This window comes from Ischnura elegans, chromosome 1 (genome assembly GCF_921293095.1).
Source record: "Ischnura elegans chromosome 1, ioIscEleg1.1, whole genome shotgun sequence".
In the NCBI taxonomy this organism is placed as follows: Eukaryota; Metazoa; Arthropoda; class Insecta; order Odonata; family Coenagrionidae; genus Ischnura; species Ischnura elegans.
In genome coordinates, this window is record NC_060246.1 from 58749285 (window position 1) to 58773799 (window position 24515).

The window sequence follows — 24515 nt, forward strand, 5'->3', positions numbered from 1 at the left end:
CCCTGAGCTCTGTGCCTCATGCATGCATTGGTAACCTCAGACGATGTATAACTCCTATCCTCTCATGTAGAAACTAGGTCCCTGTGACGTCACGCGGAGTGGAATCGCATGGGCGCCAATCTGGCCTTTTTCAAATGAGGATAAAATTTGACCCTTGCCATTCGTCTAAACCGGTGTTTCAAAAACCAAATAATTTGTGTGTTATGAATACACTAATGGTGGGTAACGAATCGCAATCAATGCCTATCGTTTTCTTTGATGAAGGAAACTACCCTATTATACAATAGGGAAATTGCATACTTTTTATAAACAGCAGTATGCTGATATACTACAGTAAACACTTAGTACCGCAATATATCCACTTTGCCCTCCCCTATGAAAAAATTGTATAAACCTGTTTCAAAATTTTATACAATCTTATACATTGCCATGGTAATTGTATAAAATTTTGAAACAGGTTTATACAATTTTTTCATAGGGGCTCTCTTTGCTTGAGTTATGCATTGCATAAGGTACATGCTGTGATGTTTTAGTCATGTAATCCAATTATCAGATTACTTGGCCGTGATTTACTTTCATGACTCAAGTAGAAGGGCAATTAACTTATTTTTTTAACTATGGATGCACAGTAAAACCTCTCTAAGGTATAGCCACCACTCGTTCCAGGATAAAATATATTCTGGATGTTGTTGGGATATTGATTGCTGCTAAGGGTATTGATTCCATGTCAATCGACAGATTTTTTTGAAAAGGCAATTTAGCTGGTTGGTGGATTCATCTAAGAAGTTAACTCATGCAAAGACTAGAACTTAGGGGAGTTTGGTTAAATTGAATATGTTCGAAGTATTTCCTTATGAACTTTCAACCAAAAATTAAATTTGATTTCCTCTCTTTTACCACACATTAATGCAATAGCTGCTCGTATTATTTTGACATGTTATCACTTTTCCTTGACCATGATACCTGCCATAATAATGTGCAGTTCCTAACGCATTATTTTTGTTATAATTTTCTTCAATATAATGATAATTTAATCAAGGTTGTTTCTTATTGTCTTTTTTATGTTTGTATGTATCTTTTGACAATGTCTATTGTGATTTTACATCATTTAATGACTGATAAATTGATTGATCTTCTCCAAAATATAATGAAAATTGATGTCTGGGAGAGCTTAGGAAGATGGAAACGCAACATTTGCCATGCAGTCATATCCTTCGATAAATTAGACTTAAACTATGTATCAATTATAATAGCAGATTATTTTATACAGATAGAATTTATCACAGGCCCACATTTGCTAGTTTCGCGAGTCAACGCCACTTCACCCCGGTTGAATCCTCGCGCGCACAAATTTAAATTTGCAAAAGCGCTGTTTGTTTGTTACATCCATTGTGACCAACACAAAATAAAGAAAAAATAATTTAAATGCAAATAAGATAGTTGCAAGCATTTCCTCTCCTTAAAAAACAAATAAGCTCATTTAATTGTAATTAAGTACGTGAAGTAGCCTCATATGGGCAAAACGCATATAAATAATATTTGACAAATTGTTATGCAATTATCACTATCATTCAGGTTAGATTGGTGACACAAGCACAGCGTGCAATCTTGTTCACCTGTTGATCAAATTGGTGCAAGTCGTGCTGAAAGCCGGCCTCTGGCAATTTTAATTGAAGTGTCAAGGGAGTAAGTATTGGTTTATATACTAGTGTAATTAGTTTTTAATCATTCGTGCGTCATCACGACATATTTTGTAGTCACTTGCCTCCTTTCAATCATAAAATATCCATTCAGTAAGTATTACCCTCGAGCTCTTTTGAATATCACGTTATGTAACTCGTTACTCGAAATATAATGCATGAACGTGAAATGGGAAGGAATTATCAGGGCTTATCTCCTTCACTTGAGCGTGAACGTGAGGGCATGCATTTGCTTCTGACCTTTGTTAATGAGTTTATCCGGCTATTCTGTGGTGATAGGTTGTGACCTTTGTATGCAACTGCTATGTTGCCCCGAAGTTCACCATATCCTTGTGCGTCATTTATTTTGAGTAACTGATTGTGATGTAAAATTTCTTTTGCGTCGGCTCTTTGCTCGGGTTTGGTATTCGCGCTATCTTCTTCTTAAGTATGGATATTGTTGTATGATTATTTGAAGGCATCAGTTACTTCAGTGGTTGCTATTAATCGCATTTTGGTATTTTTCGCAGGTTGTGCTAACTCGAATTTTTAGATTCTAGCAGAATGGCTTCAGGAGGAAGTTTAGGTGAGTGGGCAAAATTTAGTTGGTCGGCTATCATCCTTATTCTTTATTTGCATTTTTGTCATGTTGTGAAGTAATGCGATTCTGAACTTAAATTTTAGTGTACTTTGATTTAGTATATCTTATATTTGGAACTAGGTCTTTGTACATCCGTTACTACTTACATTATGAAACATGAATCACGGTGCTTATTCTTTGCTGAAATTCATTATTGATGATATCCATGTCTGATATAGTGCCAGTGATTCAAATTTAATTTTACCTCTTCTTAAATAATGATAAAGTAAGTGCATATTTATGTTTTCATTAAACATACCTCTTTCTCATTTGATTCAGTAATTATTATTCTTCGATTTCATGATAACAATTTAATTTTCGTAGTTATTTCAGTAAATTGGGGGTATTAGCAATGTAATTTTTAAAATATCCAAAAACAAGTAATTCCCTTGTCGAACTGAAGTTAGGCGCATTACATTTATTAAGGTCTTGTTGAGGATCATTCTTCATTTGATGATATCAATATGATGTATACACAAGGAGCATTGCTGACTGGAAGACTATGTCTCTCTTATTTGATGCAGAAGTGATTAGGCACAACTTTACAGTTGGTAATGCATCTTTGCACATCCTTGGTAGGAACTTGAAAACATTATCAAAGTTGTACGACTCTTGTTTCTGTCCCCATAATTAGTTAGATGCAGAAAAAAATTAGGATAGGAAACACCCCAAAAAATCAATCCCTTCCTCAGACATCCAGGTGAGGGCACAGTTAATAGGGTAGTTTCCTTCATCTAAGAAAATGAAAAGCATTGGTTGCGATTCGTTACCTACCATTAGTGTATTCATAATACACTAAATTGTTTTGTTTTAGAAATCCCATTGTTAATAGTCAATTTTAAGCTCATTTGAAAAAGGCCAGATTGACATCCATGCGATGCCACTCCACATGACATCACAGGGACCTAGATGCAATACGAGTGGTCAGGAGTTTTACAACATTCATGAGGCACAGAGCTAAGGGAAATATCTCTTAATAATTACCTATTAAAATTGCCTTAGTTCGGAAAGTTTCCTTCATTTGATAGGGTGTTAATAATCCTTATTTAAACCAAGTGCTACCTGCTAGCAGTCTGCATCGTATCGATGCTCATAGCCTCGCACCAAGGTGGCCTCATACGGTGGCAGCTGGAACCAGAATGACGTCACATCGGCTGTTCCCAGAATTCATACTTAGCCGTCGCGTTTTCATGTGCTTGAAAATTTTCACTTTTAATTTAATTGCAAAAAATAGATATCATCATTTAAAATTCTAAAAGCATGAAATACGTACTCCAGGAGTAATAATCTTTCGATTTAGGCCATAAAATGATAGGAAACCACCCTATTGATGCTCAGTTGTTGACTACACAGATCCGGGTCCATCTCGGATGGTTGTGTGGGCAGCATTTGCTGAGAGGTAGGCCATTCATGAGCATGAGGCTTTTCTCTCGGTTGGGAAGTTTCAAAGGCTAAAACTAACCCTACCGTTGCACATGGGTCATTCTATGTCTAATCACCCACAAGATTTTCAAAATGACTCCTAATTATTCAGATTCAAATGAAAATTTTTTCACTAGCTACTACAGCCTATTTAATAACTCATGTAAAAGATTTTCTCTTTCACTCTCATAGTGGACAAGGCATGAGGGGTCGAAGTTTGAGATGCTTGCTCAGAAGTGGTGGTAGGGGGATTCAAGTTCCAGAGGGCAGGGCTCATGGTAAAAATTCATAGCTCAGAAATCACGCAATATATTTGAATGAAATTTCGACCCCTTGTCTGTGCAAGTAGGTAGCTTCCATAGTAGTCTTTTTATTCCCCCTGCGTTGCTATGTCAGCCAAAATAAGTTCAACAATTGATTTTTTTTAGCTCAAAAATATTTTCAGAATTTTCACCAAAAGGCAGAGTAGTTAACTCATCCAATTTTTTTTATTGGTGTTAAATATGTGCTCCAATATACTGTGAAATAAAAACTGGTGGTGTTTTGACTGCCACTATAAGTATTTCAGGTTTTTACTTTTTTTCTTTTATGAGACAAACATGTTTCCTTAATTTCTTTATATTCAACATAATTGCTGACAATTCTCTTTTAGGGTGACTCACCTACATCTTTCAATTAGCTTTATGGCACAAGTCAGCATTATTTATCAGAGATTTCATCAGACAACTCCTTAAACTAATTTCTGTAAGAGTGATATAAAAGGCAAGAAATGGCTATCTGACCAAAGATCCTTCTCAGCTGAAAATCACATAATGTGTTCAAATGAAATGGTGCATACTATTTCTTTTTCATTCATGCTCTACCATCCGTAGCATAGGACTTTAATCTTACTCTCTCTCTTCCCTGATCAGACATGCATATAAGTTCACTTGAGGTCAAGTATTACCTTTCATAATGAGAGTCAATGGAATGAAAAAAGAGAACCAGAATGAAAATAATAACCAATATAAAAATGAACTATGGAGATACAATATACCTAAATTCATTTTAATTTTCCCAAAATTACACCTATAAATGAGATCATTGGCCATGGAAGTCGACATATCAGTTTCAAATATTCAAATTTTTTTATAACTATTTTAAGCACTTAAATTCTATAGATCATCAAGGAATAAGGCAAATCTTGGGGGAGGGTCTTAAAGAGGAGTCATAATTTTTTTCTCTTAAATGACTCCCTACAAGCATCCTCCTCTTAGGAGACAACAAGTCCAGGGTTACCTTTCCTCTAACTCTTAAATATTAGAATTTGTGGACTGAGATCAGGGTGTTGGGCATGACATTTCTCAAAATTGAATAATATGTATTAACCTATATGTACCACAGGTGTCTTGGAGTTAAATTTTTTGTTGAAAAATCAAATTTTTAGAAAGGAGCATCTATCGAGACCAAGCCAAAATAAGTATAGCTATTTCATTAGAAATCAACAATGACTCAGAAGTATGCAAATATGCTCTTGGCATACTTACTTAATGAAATTTATGATTTTCCCATCCATGGAAATGGAGAAAAAACACTATAAGCAACCCTCACAACATAAAGCACATTTCTGGTCGAATTTCTGGGCAGCATTACTGGTTCGAATTGGGTAATATTTTTAGCCAATGGAGTAAGATATAAGTGTATGAGAATGTATTGTTGGAGATCCAGATAAAATTACGTTCTCTTGAATAGGGCCGTAAAGATAAATGTGTAGTTAGACCATATCAATCAATCAATCAATTTATTAGTCGTTAAATGATACAAATCACAATAGACATTGTCAAAAATAATACATATATATACAATATACACTTACAAACAATGAAAAGGATCACTACACTACATAGGATTGTTTTGCTCATCATCACTTACTTGCACCAATTTCCTTGTCTCTATTCTACTATCAGTGTGTGTATGTGTGCATCTTTGCTTTCCCTCTTGACTCTTGTGTTCTATTCTTCGGTTGGTCTAATTTTTGCATTTTTATTTTAGCTCTCATTAGCGTGTCCAACAAGGCAGGCCTAGTGCCATTTGCTCAAACCCTTCACAAAGCACTAGGATTAACACTGGTTGCATCAGGTGGAACTGCCACCTCCCTGCGCGCTGCTGGATTGCCTGTGAAAGATGTTTCAGAACTTACTGGAGCCCCAGAAATGCTTGGGGGAAGAGTCAAAACTTTACATCCTGCTGTACATGCAGGTACTTACGCATTTTCATTTTTAGTGCATTGTTTTACGTAGTGCTTAATATGAATCTAGTCCACCTCTACTGAAAAATGTTTGCTGATATCCATGGAAGCATGCAAACAATAGAGATATGTATGTAGGTTCAAACTGCAATAATTTGTTTTGTCTTAGAAATAAGTTTGTGTTTTATAGCATTGCTAGTGTGGTGATGGTAAGATTGTTGACAGTTTGAGAAGCTCCCTGGCATAAGAGTTTCCCAAATGGATGCATTATTCAAGTTGATGCAGGCATTTGTGAAATCATGACTATGATGCTTCATTCAAGTTGACTGCCTTCGGTTTGTGGTCAGTCAAAATGGGTAATTTGATCTATTGGCATTCTGTTATTTGAGGTGTTCATATTGAAACATGCTCATTATCACTAAAATACTGGAAAATTGAACTAAGTTTGCATTTATTGTACTCCGACACGAGATGGACCACAAATGGCATTTGCTTATAAAAAAATTACAATCATTATTTTTCCTTATCTGGATTAATTGATAAATTACCACATTTACTGAATGAAATGATGTCTATTGATGCCTCCCTATTGCGATGGAACTGTGTTGTTCAAATTGTGTCAGTTTCTTTAATGAAAAAAGTATGAGAAAAAGGGAAAAGTTGCAGTTTACATTATAAAATTTTCACATTTAAGGGTTACATAAATTATATTGTAAAGATATGAAGAATAAGTTTTAATTTTGGAATGTGGGAATCTTTGGTAAATGTTGAACTTGCGTTTTGAAGTTAGCACATTTTGCAAAATTTTCAATAGCACTGCTGCTAATGTAGTTGATTTCACAGTTTTGATTTCTATTTCTTTTAGGTATTCTCTCCCGAACTACGGAAAGTGATAAAGCTGATATGAAAAAAATGAATTATGAGATGATCCGAGTAGTTGTTTGTAATTTGTATCCTTTTGTGGACACTGTGTCAAAGCCTGGTGTGACTGTAGCTGAAGCCGTTGAAAATATTGATATTGGTAAGTCTTGAGCATGACACGCACCTTGTGAGAGTTCTTATTTTAAAGTTTTTTTTTGCAGATAAATCCCTTATTTTTTTGCATCCATTGCAGTCCTCCCCATTGGAAAGTAAAAAACGATTCAGCATCTAGCATCTTGTATTCTTGAGTATTTCGATGGGTAGGAGAATACAGGTTAAGATTGTTGAGGGGTGATGAAAGTTGAAAGTGTTAATCATGAAAAGAGAATATGTAATTGGTGAAGGTAGCATTGTATGAGTAATCAATGTTGTTGATAATAATTTAAAATACCATCATACGTGTATCCGCTCGGTGAAATGGAAGTTAGTCCCAGCTTTTGCATAGCCTAGCTTTTATGATTAATGAAAGCTAGATTGTTAGAAATTAAAAGAGGATTCAAATTTTCATCAGGTGTATTCCCCAGTGGGTGCATAAATTCCAAGCAAACCAATTCCAGGCTGCTCAAACCAATAAATGAAAATATATTTTAATATCAACTGTGCTGTGCTGTAAATACCCCTGTATTATATAATATTTGTATTTGTAGTATTGTATAATAATTGTATTTCTTCCTTGTTTATTCTTTATCTTTTTGATTTATTCCTGCTAACTTAAACCAAGTCCTGTTCAAGCATTGCTTTAAGGACTTTTATCAGTCAATATGTCTGAGAGTTAGCTTGTTTTAAATTTTTATTTGTTCCTTTATAATTTAGCTGTCTTATTTAGTAGCTTATTAGTTTCTTCTATTATTCTTTCTGTTAAATTTATAATTAATGTTATTGAAGTAGAAATTCTTCATCTACTTAAGTTAAATAGTCCCCTATGAGGGCTGAGGATATCTTTGTTAGAGCGGTGTGTATTCTAGTATGGATGAATTGGTGATGGTTACATTGCTTTAGTAATTTAAACAGTAGATGATAGTTAAAAATTTCATGATATTGGTAACCACTATGTACAGTGCAACCTCGATATAACGACACCCCACGGTGCACTAATAAACACTCGCTATAGCGAATTGTCGCTTTACCGGAGGTGGAGCAAATAATAGCCAATATACCTGTTGCAAACAGATATACAGGAACAGGAGTGGTGCGGCGACAGATAAACATCTATCCGATAAACATAAGCATAAATCCAGGCGAAAGGCGATGTTTTTTTGCATCACTAAATTCCCTTACTCAAATAACGACTAACTATTCAAACAATTTATAAGCGCCGCACTGAATAAAAATCATGCAAAGCATTGTTTCGTCAATCATCATATTTATCGAACGACAGTTTACCACATAAATTTGAGACTGAGCACTCCATTTACTTCATTTCTAACAGATCGCTAGCAATTACAGAGGTTAGGGAGTCTTGATGAAAGTCTTCCGGCGGTGAAACCCTCGCTATGGCGAGAGCCAACGCCATAGGGTCTCGTAAAAACGAATTTTTTAACACGCTTATTACAGGGTCAATTGACGGTGCATCGGCTATCCCTCGTAATAGCGGGGGTGTCGCTATAGCCCGTACTCGCTTTAACGAGGTTCCACTGTAGTATGGAGCTTTGTCATCTTAGGTTTTAGTGTTCAATCAAAGCTTAATTGTAAGAAAAGATAGGTCAACTTTTTGTCAGGTGTGTTCCTATTTTTCACAAATTGTATCCTCAAGGCATTGGGGAACATGAATTGGTGCTCTTATTGTCATCCATTTTCTCTGAACTCCAGTTGATATATATGTATAAAATAATTGGTAATTGATCTTTATTCTTGTCAATTTGTACATCAGTTGCTCCCTTTTCACTATTTATTCATTCACTAATGAAATAAATAATTACTCACTTTATTATTATATTTTCTTATTACTTATATTTAATATACTAATAATTTACTTACTTTTCCTAAGGTGGAGTGACTTTGTTACGAGCTGCTGCTAAGAATTACGAGAGAGTAACTGTTGTTTGTGATCCTTCTGACTATGACAAGGTATTGAAGGAAATGCAGAGTGGTGCTACCAAAGACACATCTATTGACACAAGGTAAAGAGCTGTGATTCATGATTACTTATCTCATTATTTTTCTGAGAAAAATTTTTATCTGACTTTAAGTTTTTGTCCTTAAAAGTTTTATTTATATGATGGGTGTATTTGTTGAAGAAATATTTTCATGCATGCATACATATGTATGATAATGATTTTTGAAATTCTATTGCATAGTTATTTTATATCAAAGATATCAGACTACATAAAAATCTAGGAAACATTGCACTTGCCAAATCCAAAGACCTCTGCACTACAGGTGATTGAAGTTAACATGTCCATATTAGTACTATAAAGCGTAAAGGTCTACGTATTTGAAAGGGTCAAAGACTTAGTTAAATGGGTAGCGATCAGCTAAGGAATTGACGCACAAGAGAATTTTTTTGTTTTCCACGCAACTGTAATTATCTTACGCACCAATGAATTGGGCATCCTCAGAAGTGAGGACTCTGTTATATCTATTCATGATTGGTTAATTTATCCAGATAACAAAGTTTTCTTTAGAAGAATGAAGAAGTCTTTGTGTGTCTGCATACTTTTACAGTATGTGGCTATGTTTACCTATTTCTCTTAAATGTTCAAGTTCTAATAATGTCATTGTTGTCCATCTTATGGTTTTCAAAATTTGCAATTTTCACGATGGTTTATACTAAATTCCATATTTCTGACAATATTTTTTAATTTTAAACAGGAAAGTCCTGGCTTTGAAAGCTTTCACCCATACTTCAGAATATGATCTAGCTATCTCAGATTACTTCCGTCGTCAGCATTCCAGTGGCGTGTCACAATTGACATTGCGCTATGGTATGAATCCTCATCAAAAGCCAGCTCAAATATTCACAAAATTGGAATCCCTTCCCTTGAAAGGTATGAAATATAGCTTCTATATCTTGTTGCTTTGCATTTCATTTCATATTTAAATTGAATAACCTGTAGAACCATGGCTTGATATAACTTTTAGTAAAAACTTACGAATTATGTAGTTTTTTGGGATGATTTTTTGGTTACATAACTAATGTTGAGGATTTTCCTGGATTTAATGAAATTTAATTTAACTGTATTGGGCAAGATTTTGTGAAACATCAACTGATATGAAGAAATAAATATACTAATGGGTTGTTCTCAAAATTTGTAAATTTTTATGGATTTTCTGTCCCAGTATCATCACCAAGTCTAACTGATTAGCTGTGTGTGAATGAATCAACTTATCCTGGTGATTATGTGGAGGTGCTTCAACACCTCCGCATGACATTCTAGACATGTCTACAATTTTGAAGTCTTAACAATTCCAATACCATTTTGAAGTAATTTCATAAGGACAGTTGTGGAGACTGGCAAGTTTAGTTTTTAATATTCATTCAATTATGTATGTACCGTATAAGCTTGTGTAAGAGGCGCACACGTGTAAGAGGCGCACCCCTATTTTGAGGATCGAAGCTGTAAAGAAAAAATTTTGCGGCATTTTTTTAAATCCTATCATGCGGTGTTGCAGATGTATGCCTGGAATTTCGACAGTAATCGAAATTTCCTCTTTCAGTACTATTTGAAAGAGGAAATTTTGATAACTGCGGCGGTGATAGCGGCATAAGAGGGAGTAGAAAGAGTTCCGATCCTCTCTTTGCATACGCCATCGCTCTACGTTGCTTGTCCTACTCACGAACAATTTTGTTTAAAAGCTCTCGCAGAAGTATTGCAATAGAATTGCAGCCGTAGAAAATTTTAGGGCAAAACACGACAGGCACATAGCATGAACCTTCCAAAGAGATTGAACAACAATCGGGGAAATCTCAGCGCCGTAGGATAATAACCACGTCATAGATTTAAGGCCCCTTGCACACACACCGATTTTGGACGGCGGGTAAAATATCGGCCGTCCACATTCCAATAGTGAACAATGGGAGAGCATTGGAGCTTGCACACGTACCGACCACACGCCGGCACCGGCAAAATGCCGGTTAGCTGCCGGCCATTGTCACTGTGGATCGCCGGCGCCGGCTAAAAAACATAGCAACTTATCGTTTGACCGGTAAAAATCTGGCGTGTGTGCAAGCATCGCTTCGCCGGTAAAATATCGGCCGATATTTTACCGGCTTTCCAAAATCGGTGTGCGTGCAAGGGGCCTAACGAAACTACACTCGGCCCTCCATCAGCCAATGCCTCTGCCGTTTTTTTCCTTTCCGAGACTCCACAGGAAAATAGGAAAATTTCAAGTTACAGGGGAACAATTGAAACGTGTTTCATCCCTACCCCATCTCACCAACTGACCTTTTTCGGTCTACCAGGTTCAATTTTCCGAGTTTCTGGAGGTCAAATGCTAGGTGAGTCACCTTCTGAGCTCGGAGATATCTCGATATCTTTCAGCAATCGTAAGACACGCACGAGGTTCTAAAAAGAATTTGACCGAACGCGATGTATATCTGACAGCATTTAAGTTTTTTGAGCTCTAATTGATTGACACAAAGATTTATTGCTAAAACAAGGCTACTAAAATTCAACATAGTCCAAACAGCACAATTTCGGAAGAAACAAGCGTAGCATAAGCGCATTCAAACAAGACGAGACGGACTGGAAACTTCAGGCAACGCAAACTGCGTATATCACATTGCTGTGCCTTCGCCCCTTCGCATTAAAGGCAACGACGTCACATGCAAGATCGGACGTGTTCTTCCCTTGCTCCTTCGCTCATAGCCTCGTAGCTTGAAATACGGAGGGGAGGGAGCGCGCTCCTTCCCCTCGACCTCGCCTTCAGCGCTCTTCACTTATAAGCATTTCCGATTTCTTCTATCCACCATTTAGTCCAACAATGAACACACTCGTTCGAATTTTTTAAACCGCAGGTTTAGACACCAATATAATTTTCAGTTGCAAAAATCCTCATATTGGCGTCTGAAGATGATTTTTGAAAAATCAGGTGCTCAACGTAATGGAAATTGCTCGGCAAGACAGATGTTGACTATTAACCAGGTATGTCCTTCAAAACGACGCGTTTCTATACGTTTGATTAGCGATTACACTATGCAGTATAAATGCCGCGGGATGCCCACTCGTGGCAGTAAATTTAGCGCGCGCTCCGGAGCGAATCACCCCGCGCGATCTTTTCAATGTTCACCTCTGGGGTACCGACGTGACGGCGCGATGCTTGCAAGAAATTCAAACAGGAGCATTTTAAAAATACGTCACTAAGGGATAAACTCCCCTGCCTGCCGTTTGATTTTGACCCAGGGTTTCAGATGACTGACTCACGCTGAAAACCAAGGCCACTCAGTTCCCCTTGGACTTGCGACCGGAGAAGGGGAGGGGAGGAGATAAGAAGTTTGTGTAAGAGGCGCACCCCCATTTTCGGGTGCAATGTCTGGGAAAAAAGGTGCGCCTCTTACACAAGCTTATACGGTATTTGATTATAAATTGTCCATTTCGTATTAGTTGCCAAATAAGAATAATTCTACCTTTGGCTATTTATACTGGCTTGTATAAGCGAGGGAAATGTTCAAGGAAGGTAGGGTTGAATTAGACTCTAGATATCAATTATATTATTCTTGCTTTTGAAGTTGTAAAACCGAGCTGTATATTCTTTGGATTTTTATCTAGATTTCCCTCATATTTTATTACAGTTGTCAATGGGTCACCTGGTTTTATCAATCTCTGTGATGCCTTGAATGGATGGCAGCTGGTCAGAGAGCTGAAGAAAGCTCTTGGTCTCCCTGCAGCTACGTCTTTCAAGCATGTCAGCCCTGCTGGTGCTGCAGTTGGTGCTCCTCTTACTATTGAACAGGTGCTTATCCTACCTCTTGTTATTTACTGATGTTGATAGAGCTTGTGGGAAAAACATGAAACTATGTTATCCCTTTCCTGCCAGCGGCTACATTTGGAAAACATTTTTGTGCCATGAGTAGCATGAGAATATTTTAAACTGCTCATTACGGAGCTCTTTTTTTTGGGGGTGAATTGCCTGGGTATTTTTGTCACTCAGATTTGGGACCCTGCTCAACCCATCCCTTACACTGGCCACTGGACTACACACTCTAAGATATGAAGTGAAACACTTTGCACTTTCCACATAAAAAATTTATTACACTAGAGTCGACATGTTTCGCTGCACTGCTGCATTATCAAGACTAACCCAAGAAATTAACCATACCAATATATATACACAAATTGCACACTCGCAACACACTCTAACCCTATCATAGCACAAATCCACGGTCAACTTATTCCATTACCAGTGTTTTTTTTTCAACCATACATTGTATTTGATTTTCAATAATTTACTCTTTTAAAAGAATCACAAATATTTTTTTTAAGCATTGTGGAATTTTGAACTGGTTTCTAGCGTTAATAACAACAAAGTTAGTGAATACAAGGCATTAAGGCTATAAGCCCCAAAGTTCATTATTTTTAACGCTACAATCTCATTTAAAAATTGCTCATGCACAGAACAAAATGAAGAATTCGTTCCAAAGTATAAAAAAATTGTAGTATGCACAAAATACGTCATTGAAAAAACTATTGACAGTATAACCACTTCCCAACGGATTCCTGCAGTGAGGATGGTCATAAATGAGTGTGAGGGTCGGGCTTAATTGCCGAGGAGTGGCCCTAAGGACTCATTAAGGCCGGGCCTGAATGCATCCAACATTGGCAATCTCAGCAGTCACTTCCCTTCCCTCGCATCGGACAGAGGCGACGTCTGGTCCTTTGCGTTGAAAAACATGTGAAAGCTATACCCGACGTCAGGTCCTCTGAATATCAAAATGCCCGTTGGCTCCACCCAATGTCCGGCGCGAAAAGGTTAAGTAAATGGATATATTATGGGCATATACCGTATTTCTCCAAGTATAGTCCTCATCCAAATATCCTCCCCACCCCCCTAATTCTGAGTTTTCAGTTTTGGGAAAAATTTGAAAAATTCATAGAAATATAGTCCCATTCTTGTTTCTTAGTCACCATTCTGATGCCTGTTGGAAATGTCAATATTTGTCCTGCGCAAAATCAGTTACGGATGATTTCTTTTTTTTTTTGCACAAGAATTTCAGATGGGAAAGGAAAGTAAATTTTGTGAAGTTGGAGACAAATTTTTTGTTCTATGTAAATTTATTAGTGTGCAAGAATTGGCAGTGTATGGTATTGAAAAAAAGGCTTCAGATGTTGAGCATTTGTGTTTAATATAGATAAAAGAGTTACTAAAGCACAATTTATATATTTCTATAGGCCAAGGTGTGCATGGTGGATGATATGATGGAGCAGCTGACTCCCTTAGCCATAGCTTACGCTCGTGCTCGAGGTGCTGACAGGATGTCTTCCTTTGGTGATTTTGTTGCTCTCTCGGACGTTTGTGATGTCCCAACTGCACGTATTATCTCCAGAGAGGTAACTATGAAAATGATAAAATTTTTATTCATCTTGCATAGTAAATAGACTACCTATTAGAATAGCTATTTTTAGTTTGTTTACCAATTTATTTTAATTACATTTATCTAATTCAGTACATTTTTATTGTATTACTCCTTTTAATTCAGTGAAAGTTATATTGAAATAAATATTAGGGAATTTTCTTGTAAAAACTGATTCCATTATTACCGCTGTTGCTGTGTGACATCCGTGAACACGATACTGGAAATTAATAATTAACTGTAAATTTATAATAATGAAGAATTTTCCCTTAGTATTTTCTTAAATAATTCATTTCCTTAAATATCTTTCTGTATTTAGGTATCTGATGGTATTATTGCCCCTGGGTATACTCCTGAAGCCCTAGAAATTTTGAAGAAAAAAAAGGGAGGGGCATACTGTGTTCTCCAGATGGATCCTGAATATGAGCCAAAATTGACTGAACAGAAAGTGATATTTGGCCTGACTCTGGAACAGCGCAGAAATGATGCTGTGATTGATAAGGCTCTGTTTGGAAATGTTGTGGCTGGAACTTCACCAGTAAGGATTTTTTTGTTCTCAATCTTAAACCAGTTTCAACTTGTTTGGGTTTTGTTACTCTTCTACTCATATGCTGTTCATCTTTTCCTAGTGTTTTTATTTCTTACTTCCATTTGGTGTCTGCATTTTTAATCTCTTTCTATGCCTCATTATCTCTCCAACTTAACATCTCATCTTTGAAAGTCATCCTTTCTTTCACCTTATTTTCCTTAATGGCATTTCTATCTTAAGATCATCCTCACTTTCTATGTTTATTCTGATTAGTCTTTCTCCAAATACCTTTGTTTTTCAAGTAGCATGTACTCTTTAGTGTATTTTGAAAATCATATCTATGGTATTATTCCAATTACACTGGGGAATTAATAATCTCCTTGATAAGGTTTCCTTATTAACCCATTGAAGACAAATTTTTGGGATGTGAATTGAAATGGGAATAAATTGTTTAATATGTGGTATACCCAATTTTTTAATTCCTTTTTTGCCTTATTTTTTTCCTATTACATTTCTCTGCCTGTACCATATTCAAATTCACAAAAAAATACATTTAGTTTGTATTCTTTCTCTATTGGTGAATCTAAATTTGAGATGTTTCAGGTGGTCAATGTCCCAAAAGTAGGATGCCAATTATTTTGCGCTTATTTTTGATGTTTTATTTTTTAGTATAACTTATTTTTCCTCATCATTGAGTGTTTTTGACTTCATTTCAATAGTTAAAATTATTAAAACATGACAACTACGACTCAAAACAAATTAATTGCATTTGATGATTAAATTAAGGTATACATAGTGCAAGTTATGAAAAAATTCCGTTTGATGCAGTCAGAATTCATCAAATTTTTCCTTACTGTTCTCATTTCAATGACTGAAGTTATATATACTTGTAGAATGAAAAGTTAATTCTAGACATTGATATGGAGAAGTGTATAATCATAGTGAAAAGTGTTTTTTCCTTGGCCATGTTACAATTGTTTATGTTCATGATGAAATAGTCATTCAATAAGGATATTAAATGGCCTTAGAGTGGTATGCTAATTAGACTAAATTTTTGTTGTACAGAGCAATTTCTCTTACTTTAAGTGCAATGTAAACGTTTGTATTTTGTTTATTTAGTTTTGTTATTCCATTGTGTTTATCTTTTCTTCTTAACACAGTGTTGAAGTTGTTCATTAATGTCTTTCTTTAAGAATGACGTTCTCCATCTTGTTTCTGGTTAAGTATTAAAATTGATCAACTTGAATATCCTGTCGTCTTAATAAACCTAATCAATAATTTAAATCAATTTAAAAAAGAAAATCAATAATTTTCAAGGATGAAACAGTCCTTAATGTCACTGTGTACCTTCTCACTTTTGATATTTCCTACTTTAATCCCAGGTTTAAACTTATAAATGTAATGTATTTTTAGCTTGCCGAATCTGCTGTGAGAGATATGATTGTGGCAACTATAGCTCTGAAGTACACTCAGTCAAACTCAGTATGCTATGCTAGAGATGGCCAAGTGATTGGTATTGGAGCTGGGCAGCAGTCACGCATCCATTGCACCAGGCTTGCTGGAGATAAGGCTGACAACTGGTTTGGATACTTCTTGTTCTTTTTCATTTTTGCCCTTCACACTATCGTGTTGAACCAATTTTCTACCATTAGTTTTACAAAAGGAATGAAAAAGAAATCCCAAAGATTAGTTTGAATCGGTTTCAATGCTAATGAAAGCTTTTAGTGAAATTCCATCAGTAAGTCTATCAGCCACATACAGTGCAACCTCGATATAACGACACCCCACGGTGCACTAATAAACACTCGCTATAGCGAATTGTCGCTTTACTGGAGGTGGAGCAAATAATAGCCAATATACCTGTTACGAACAGATATACAGGAACAGGAGTGGTGCGGCGACAGATAAACATCTATCCGATAAACGTAAGCATAAATCCAGACGAAAGGCGATGTCTTTTTGCATCACTAAATTTCCTTACTCAAACAACGACTAACTATTCAAACAATTTATAAGCGCCGCACTGAATAAAAATCATCGAAAGCATTGTTTCGTCAATCATTATGCCAATGCACAACCGACGAAGCCATTTTTCTATGCACTGAATTAGTTCATTTACGTGATCATTCTATTATTTTGGCATTTTCCACTGAAAATTCAAAAATTAACTGATAAAACAGTATCGCGGTTATTTAATGCCTCAAATGTTTCCATTGGTGTATGTTTATTGTTTCTGTACGTTAAGCGGCAGTGAAGTGAAATAACGCATTACATTTGTTTCTACAGGCGAAAACGGTGGAAGGTTGTATAACGTTCCCGCCTTGGAAGACTTTTTCTATCAGATAATGTAATATCTTCATCATCTATGGTAAAAAGTTTGTGAAGCTTGAAAAATGATGTGATTAAAATTGCCGTTGTTGAAAAAAGTTTCTTTTTGTGTGTTACGCTCGTGACGTATTTGAAATAATACACCGAGTTTACCACGGCACTCCAAACCAGAGTTAGTTGTTCTGTGAGTTCTTCCAGCGGCCACCAGGGGATGCTCGGCCACCCACGTGACAAAAGAGAGCACCAGTACGACTCCGACCACTGACGCGAATAGTTCACCCTTGTAAATCCGCAACGGAGAATAAATACGTCCATCCGGACAATTCACGCTGAGTATCACTGCTTCGTACATCCTACATCATCGCTAAGGTGCACTACCTACCTTTAGAGGCATCATTGCAAGAAATGCCTCATACTGCAAGGGTTTTGTCGGGGAGTTGTATGTAAAAAAGTTCCGTTTCGTCTATGTTATATGACGCGGGGAATACTTCTAAAGATACTTATGATCGGAGTCCTTTCTTCCACGACTTCGGATTTACACCGCAGGCATCACCAGCAATTATGAGAGGATTTGGTGCTTTGCATTAGTATAATCAACCTTCCGCACTCTTAAAATTCTCGAATCGCAATCTATCCCTGAAATACTCCGCTTTAGGCTTGGGCGTAGCCCCTTTCTCAGAAGTTCCCGCAGATTTGAATGGGCAAAACCACCCGAACAAAGCTCCTCACAACTCTTCATCGTCTGCATTCCTTGGGCGCTTTTGCTTTTTTTAATTTTGCTGAGCGAATAGGAAGATAAATTAATTTCGACACTCTCATATTACTCCTTTATTTTTATTTTCTCGCTTAGACGTGTTTGGTGTTTTTTTTGCCATGTTGTTCTACCATCAAATGCTTTCTATTAACGCAACTCACGGACGTACGGGTATGCTGCCGACTGCTTTCTGCCGTCCGAGGAACAAAAGAAAATGAAGCATTCGCGAATGCTAATGCCACAATATTTTCACCAAAATTAACCACTTATTTATCGAATGACAGTTTACCACATAAATTTGTGACTGAGCACTCCATTAACTTCATTTCTAACAGATCGTTAGCAATTACAGAGATTAATTTGATGTAAGTTTTTCCAGTGTTGAAACCCTCGCTATGGGGAGAGCCAACACCAAAAGGGTCTCGTAAAAACGAATTATTTAACACGCTTATTATAGGGTCAATTGGTGGTGCATCGGCTATCTCTCGTTATAGCGGGAGTGTCGCTATAGCCCGTACTCGCTTTAAAGAGGTTCCACTGTAAGTGGTTTAGTATGCTATGCACATGCACTATTTGTTGCTGCAGTCAGATTTTCTCGACTCTTCAAAAAGTGCCCTTTCAGATTGTACTCTGCAGCTGTTATGTTTGTAACTCACCTCTTCAATCTACCGTAACTCTTTGCTCATCCTACAACAACTCAACCCAATATGTGCCTCTGTTTACTCAGCCCCCTTGTAACAAAGTCACAATTTTCTTTGTCGTAATGAATTCACTGTATGGAAGTTTTACTGTATGTCATCTCCAAAAGAGCGAATTGAGAAGAAAATATCTTAGATTCCATTATAAATTTGAAATTGCAGGTGGCTGAGACAGCATCCAAATGTCATCAATATGAAGTTCAAGAAAGGAGTGAAAAGGGCTGAGATTTCAAATGCCATTGATAACTATGTCAATGGTACTGTGGGTAAGTGTGAATTTATTCCATTTATTATTCTTGTGGCGAGGTGAGAGTGAATTATACATATTGCCTCGAGTTGCTTGAGGTTATTTATATTTTGTTTGAGGTAATTACCTTGATTAAATGTTTATAGGATCATGTTGATTTGATAGGAGAATTACCATTCCAATATCATAAGTGCAAATACCTTACGGAACGATTCAAACCGGGGAAAACAAACCTGTTAAGAACTTTCAACCAATCAGGGATATTTGTCTTAGGGAAAATAATTGAACTGTGAGGGAATAATTGGTTAAGGGTGAAGATTGGTGAAGTGGTCAGTTGTGAATGCAACAAAACTGTGCTTCAAGATACATTTCCGTTATTTTCGTCATCCTTCCATAAATTTAATCGGTGGAAGTACTATTTTTTTTCATGTTTCATTTGTTCTTAAAATATCCTCTGCTTTCTAAACATCATATGCACTGCATTCAGAAAGTAGCAGGGAATAACGTATCACAGAACTTCTTTTCCTGTATCTTGCAGCAATGCCATTAGTGGTGGGACTTTTTCTGAGATATCGCTGTACTTACCTACATCTACATAATACCCCGCAAGCCGTCTAAAGGGCATGTCGCAGGGGGTGTTAGGACACCAGCCATTTACACATAAAAATGAAGTGCTCTAAGGAGATTGGGACTAGCATTTATTAAAGTCCTTAATCGTTCAGGGGAAAACGAATTCCCATATGTATCCGTTCGGGAAAAAAATCTCTCTTAATTTATCGCTTCTATCGGACTTGGAAATATACTATGGCTCTAATGTTATGTTCTTTGTGTTGCTCTTAAAGATAACTTATAGGATAGCTGACTGAATGGATCTTCTGTAGACATCTGTACTGCTTTGTAATTAATTCAGGAAGATAGAATTTAAGCTCACCATATCACATCAATGGTTTTGGAATTAGTTAATTGTAGTGCATCTCTCCTATCCAGCAATCAACCATTGGTGAATTTACTCTCCAATGCCAGACTTTGCTTTGGGAGATGACCAAGAGCAAATGCATTAGCTCTTGGTCATCTCCCATGGGTAGCCAACCAATCAACCAATTCCTGCTAATTTCATATTTTATCTTGCTTAAACATGGCTTTCATGCTTCTGACCAGGAGCTAACATATGACTTGTTGGGTACCTGGGGCCGTATTCTGTATTTCGTTGGTAGTGCACTGATCAGTTTCCCTTTCAAGCCCACCGACTGGACACCATTCTTTACTGGCAACGGTTTCCGTACCGACAACGGCACTTTCAGCCATTCTGTAAGGTCGTCGGTGTCAAACCAGTCAGTACGGTTCCCCCTCCTTCCCAAACAGGGAATAACTATATCTAATATCCGAAGTTAGAAGTCATCTGATGTGTCACCACCAATGAGAGAAGGGTAAAAACAAGTGAAGACTCATTGGTATGCAGTTTGTTGTTGTCGTTTTAAATCTTTTTATTTGCATAAATTACGACTTATTGTTAGATTTAGATAATCGGTATTGGATAACTTGTTAACAATGCTTATATAATGTGTGGTAGCTGTGCCTACAGAATTGAAGGAAACAATATTTCAAGATCACAATATAGTTTGTATGTGATGGAGATTGTTGTTGCTGGAATGAATTATTGAAATTATCCTTGAGATCGTATATTCTTTTTTTATATATTGGTTCCGTATATTGCTATTTATTCATGATTTGGTAATTAGTTGTCATTAAGTAAGTTCCGTCTAAATGTTATCAACTGAAGGTTTGAAATGGCAAACCTCATTATTTACTCGGTGATGAGGTGAAAACAATAAAATGTATAATGCACACCAGGGAGTTCATGAAAGGTATGCCATTGGCACCGTAGTATGCGAAAATCATATACCATGGAACGTGAACGTAGGATTCAAAAGCAAATTTAAATGTTATATTAGAGGAACAAGTAAGGAAATTGTTATAAAAATATGGAGCTGGGTGTAATTAAAAGAAGTGTAATGACTAGGAAGTAAAGAAATTGTGATTGGGTGAAATACATATAAGTTGCACATTCCAAGTGAGAGAAAATGATAATATTGTGGCAAACCTCATTATTTACTCGGTGATGAGGTGAAAACAAAATAAAACATACAATGTGCACCTGGAGTTCATGAAACCCACTAGGCGGTGGCCGTACCGACATCTTTTTGGTGTCAGTACGGTTACCGACGATCTCCTGTTCTCACATTGGTGCCGCACCGATCGGGTTTGTACAGAATCGCACAACTGCTTGCCGGGAGTCAGTATGATGTCTCACCCGACGAATCGGTGCTGCACCAATCGGTTTGGAGATGCAGAATATGGCCCCTGGTCAGACTGCTACTCTCTTCAGGTTCTTTGACTCCAGTCGCAATTTTTTGCTGAAGTTAATGGTTCTATCTGTAATGTCACAAAGGGATTTCCCCTAGTTACAAGTTCATTCTTTTCTATTTATCATTTAGTAAAAGTGCTTAGACATACAGATGTACATATCTCAAAGTATATACAGTGGAACCTCGATAAAACGACACCCCACGGTGCACCAATAAACACTCGCTATAGCGAATTGTCGCTTTACCGGAGGTGGTGCAAATAATAGCCAATATACCTCATATTACTCCTTTATTTTTATTTTCTCGCTTGGATGTGTTTGGTGTTTTTTTGGCCACGGCGTGTTCCATCAAATGCTTTCTATTCATGCAACTCATGGACGTACGGGTATGCTGACGACTGCTTTCTGCCGCCCGAGGAACAAAAGAAGATAAAGCATTCGCGAATGCTAATGCCACAATATTTTCACCAAAATTAAATACTTCTTTATCGAACGACAGTTTACCACATAAATTTGAGACTAAGCACTCCATTAACTTCATTTCTAAGAGATCGCTAGCGATCACAGAGATTAAGGAGTCTTGGTGTAAGTTTTTCCGGCGGTGAAACCCTCGCTATGGCGAGAGCCAACACCAAAAGGGCCTCGTAAAAACGAAATTTTAAACATGCTTATTATAGGATCCATTGACGGTGCATCGGCTATCTCTCGTAATAGCGGGGGTCTCGCTATAGCCCGTACTCGCTTTAACGAGGTTCCACTGTATGATGGTTGTGTTCTTTCAGTTCAGAACTAATAATATTGTCATTCCTAGACACCCTGTGGTGATCCATCCTCTCATCTGCTTCTTTTGCCTTTTTATTGCATTTTATCAGGCAAGGATATGGATGAAAAAACTTGGGCTGACATGTATGAAGTTGTCCCAAAACAGCTCTCTGATCAAGACAAGAAAGACTGGCTGAAGAAGATGAATGGTGTTGTACTCAGTTCAGATGCATTTTTCCCATTCAGAGACAATGTGGACCGAGCAAAGCAGGTGAGGATATCTATGTTATAAAAAGAAATGGCTCTTGTACCACTAACTTGTCACCGCCCCATTTGAAACCTATTCAGGGTTTCTAAGGGCCCTTGAAAAGTTTGAATTCTGGGAATTATGGTTGAATTTTCATTAATATTTTTCAGTGATTTTTTGGACTTCATGGTTATGATTTTTTCAACTTTTCATTTCAAGGGTAAAAATCTAATCACTCATTTCCTTACATGTCCTTCATTATAACTTCACCAATACATATATGTAGAGCCTATAGAAGTCCTTAATTTTTTCCAAAAGAAAGTCACAATTTTTAAAATAGTATCTCCTGAGTATTTTTGTCTGAAATTTGCTAATTTTAATTTAACTGATGGAAAAAAGATCTAAGGCACAGATTCTTTAAATTCATGGATTGAGGCTATGGTATTTGGTGAAAGCGAAACTGGTAATTTAATATTTCTTAAATCCAAAGTGTGGTGAATAAATGTTAAAGGAGCAATTCCATGAAAGAGGCATAAATTCTTCTGGCATACATTTGTATCGTCAAATTGCTGGATGAATTGTATAATCTTACAAATAATCTACTATTACTAGATTGCAATAAATGGTATTTAAAATGTGATTGGCTTCTAAACCTTAGAGCATGGTACTTTACATTTTGCGCTTTCTTAGAGGTATCTACTTTTGCTATTGCTGCAAAGCACGCTTTTCCGTTGTAAATGTTCACCTTAGTAATTATCCACATTGCATTCTTGTGACCCCACTGTTGGTAGTAATTCTCAATCACATCCAGTAGGGGTACCCGTGGCAGATAGGTATAATGGTAGGAGCTAGACAGAGGTTAGTCCACATGATGGTGTTACATTAAAAAATTCTGCTGGATTGGGTATGGGAAAACCTATAAACTAACTCTTCCCTGAAAACATGGGTTACAATCGAATGAGCCTCGGAAACTCATCGAAATTGATATGGCCCTTAAGGTTAAATATGGAGCAGGAAAGTTTAGTACACAAGGATAATCTTTGAATGAGGATCTTAGATGGGTTAATCAAGAGAGACCCTCACGATGAAGCTAGGAAAGCAGTGGATACTTAATTCAAAGATGGACATATTACTGGGCTCCTATGTCAGTGATAGTATTTCATTTGTGATAAATTGCTGCGCTGTTGATATTTAATATCCTACCTCTTTTTAATTGAATTGTATTTCTTTTCAGAGTGGTGTTTCTTATATCACAAGTCCTTCAGGATCAACCAATGATGCTGATATAATTAAAGCTTGTAAGGAGCATGGAATTTCATTGGTTCATACCAATACCAGACTTTTCCATCACTAAGAAAACTTTGCATGCAATAGCTTAATATAAAAAGAAAATTTTGTTAATGACTGTTATCAAATTTAGATCTGAGTTTTGTCAATTTTAATAGCATCAAAGTTAAAGGCTCAACATTTCTCTATTTTTATGAAAGTTGATATTTTTCTATGAATATTGTTGATTTTGAACAATTTAGATGTTTTTATATCTTTGTAAACTTTATACGAGATTTGTGCCATACATATCAATTTGGTAATTTCTGCTTTTTAGAGCGCTTGTATTCATTGAAAATATAAATGTATGCCCTTATAATTCTGCATCAGAATGTTCTTTACTATTTTTCCTTCTTTACCTGTTTATTTCCTTAATTCAAAGTCACAATGTTTGCATCTATCCTGGGTGACAGCACAATTTGTGCAGTTATTAGGAGGACCAAATGATATCTCAGCAAAGGATGACAATGAATACTTTCAGATGCAATGTGTAGAACACAAGCCTTCCAAATGTGACTGAAATGTGGAGCGAGGGAAAGGTCATATAACTTCGTCGCAGCACAAAGCATTCTTAAATTCGGAGGGGGGGGGGATTTTCCTCTCCTCCTGAGACTCCTTCTCTTTTTTTCATTATTCAATCAGAGGAAGAAAACCTGAGCAAGAAATACAACAGTAATGTAATCAAGGCCAAAAAGAACATTGCTGAGTCTTGTGGAAAAGTAGAGACTTCCATACAACCAATGCTCTTCAACAATCCCTGGGCTCAAGCCTTGGTTAGGCTCGTAGTCAAGGGATTTGGGGGCTACTGCCTTCACACCTGCTTTCCCAATTGTTCTCTTGTGGTTCTACTATCTGCAATA

At 36.7% G+C, this 24515-nt stretch overlaps 1 protein-coding gene across 3 annotated transcripts; it reads left to right on the top strand.

The window, feature by feature from the left end:
• Positions 1–1448: 1448 nt before the first annotated feature.
• On the top strand, positions 1449–23974 carry LOC124161241 (bifunctional purine biosynthesis protein ATIC). Of its 3 annotated transcripts, none has more exons than XM_046537529.1 (13): positions 1449–1686; positions 2210–2265; positions 5773–5979; positions 6834–6989; positions 8877–9009; positions 9701–9876; positions 12621–12781; positions 14218–14376; positions 14719–14937; positions 16342–16508; positions 18871–18974; positions 22193–22353; positions 23564–23974. In XM_046537529.1, the coding sequence occupies exons 2-13, from the start codon at positions 2244–2246 to the stop codon at positions 23681–23683; spliced, it is 1785 nt and encodes a 594-aa protein (XP_046393485.1). In that variant the 5' UTR covers positions 1449–1686; positions 2210–2243; the 3' UTR covers positions 23684–23974. The 3 variants fall into 3 exon arrangements, with proteins under 3 accessions (XP_046393485.1, XP_046393476.1, XP_046393492.1); XM_046537520.1 differs by lacking the exon at positions 1449–1686 and adding an exon at positions 2005–2127; XM_046537536.1 differs by lacking the exon at positions 1449–1686 and adding an exon at positions 2044–2123.
• Positions 23975–24515: the final 541 nt, after the last annotated feature.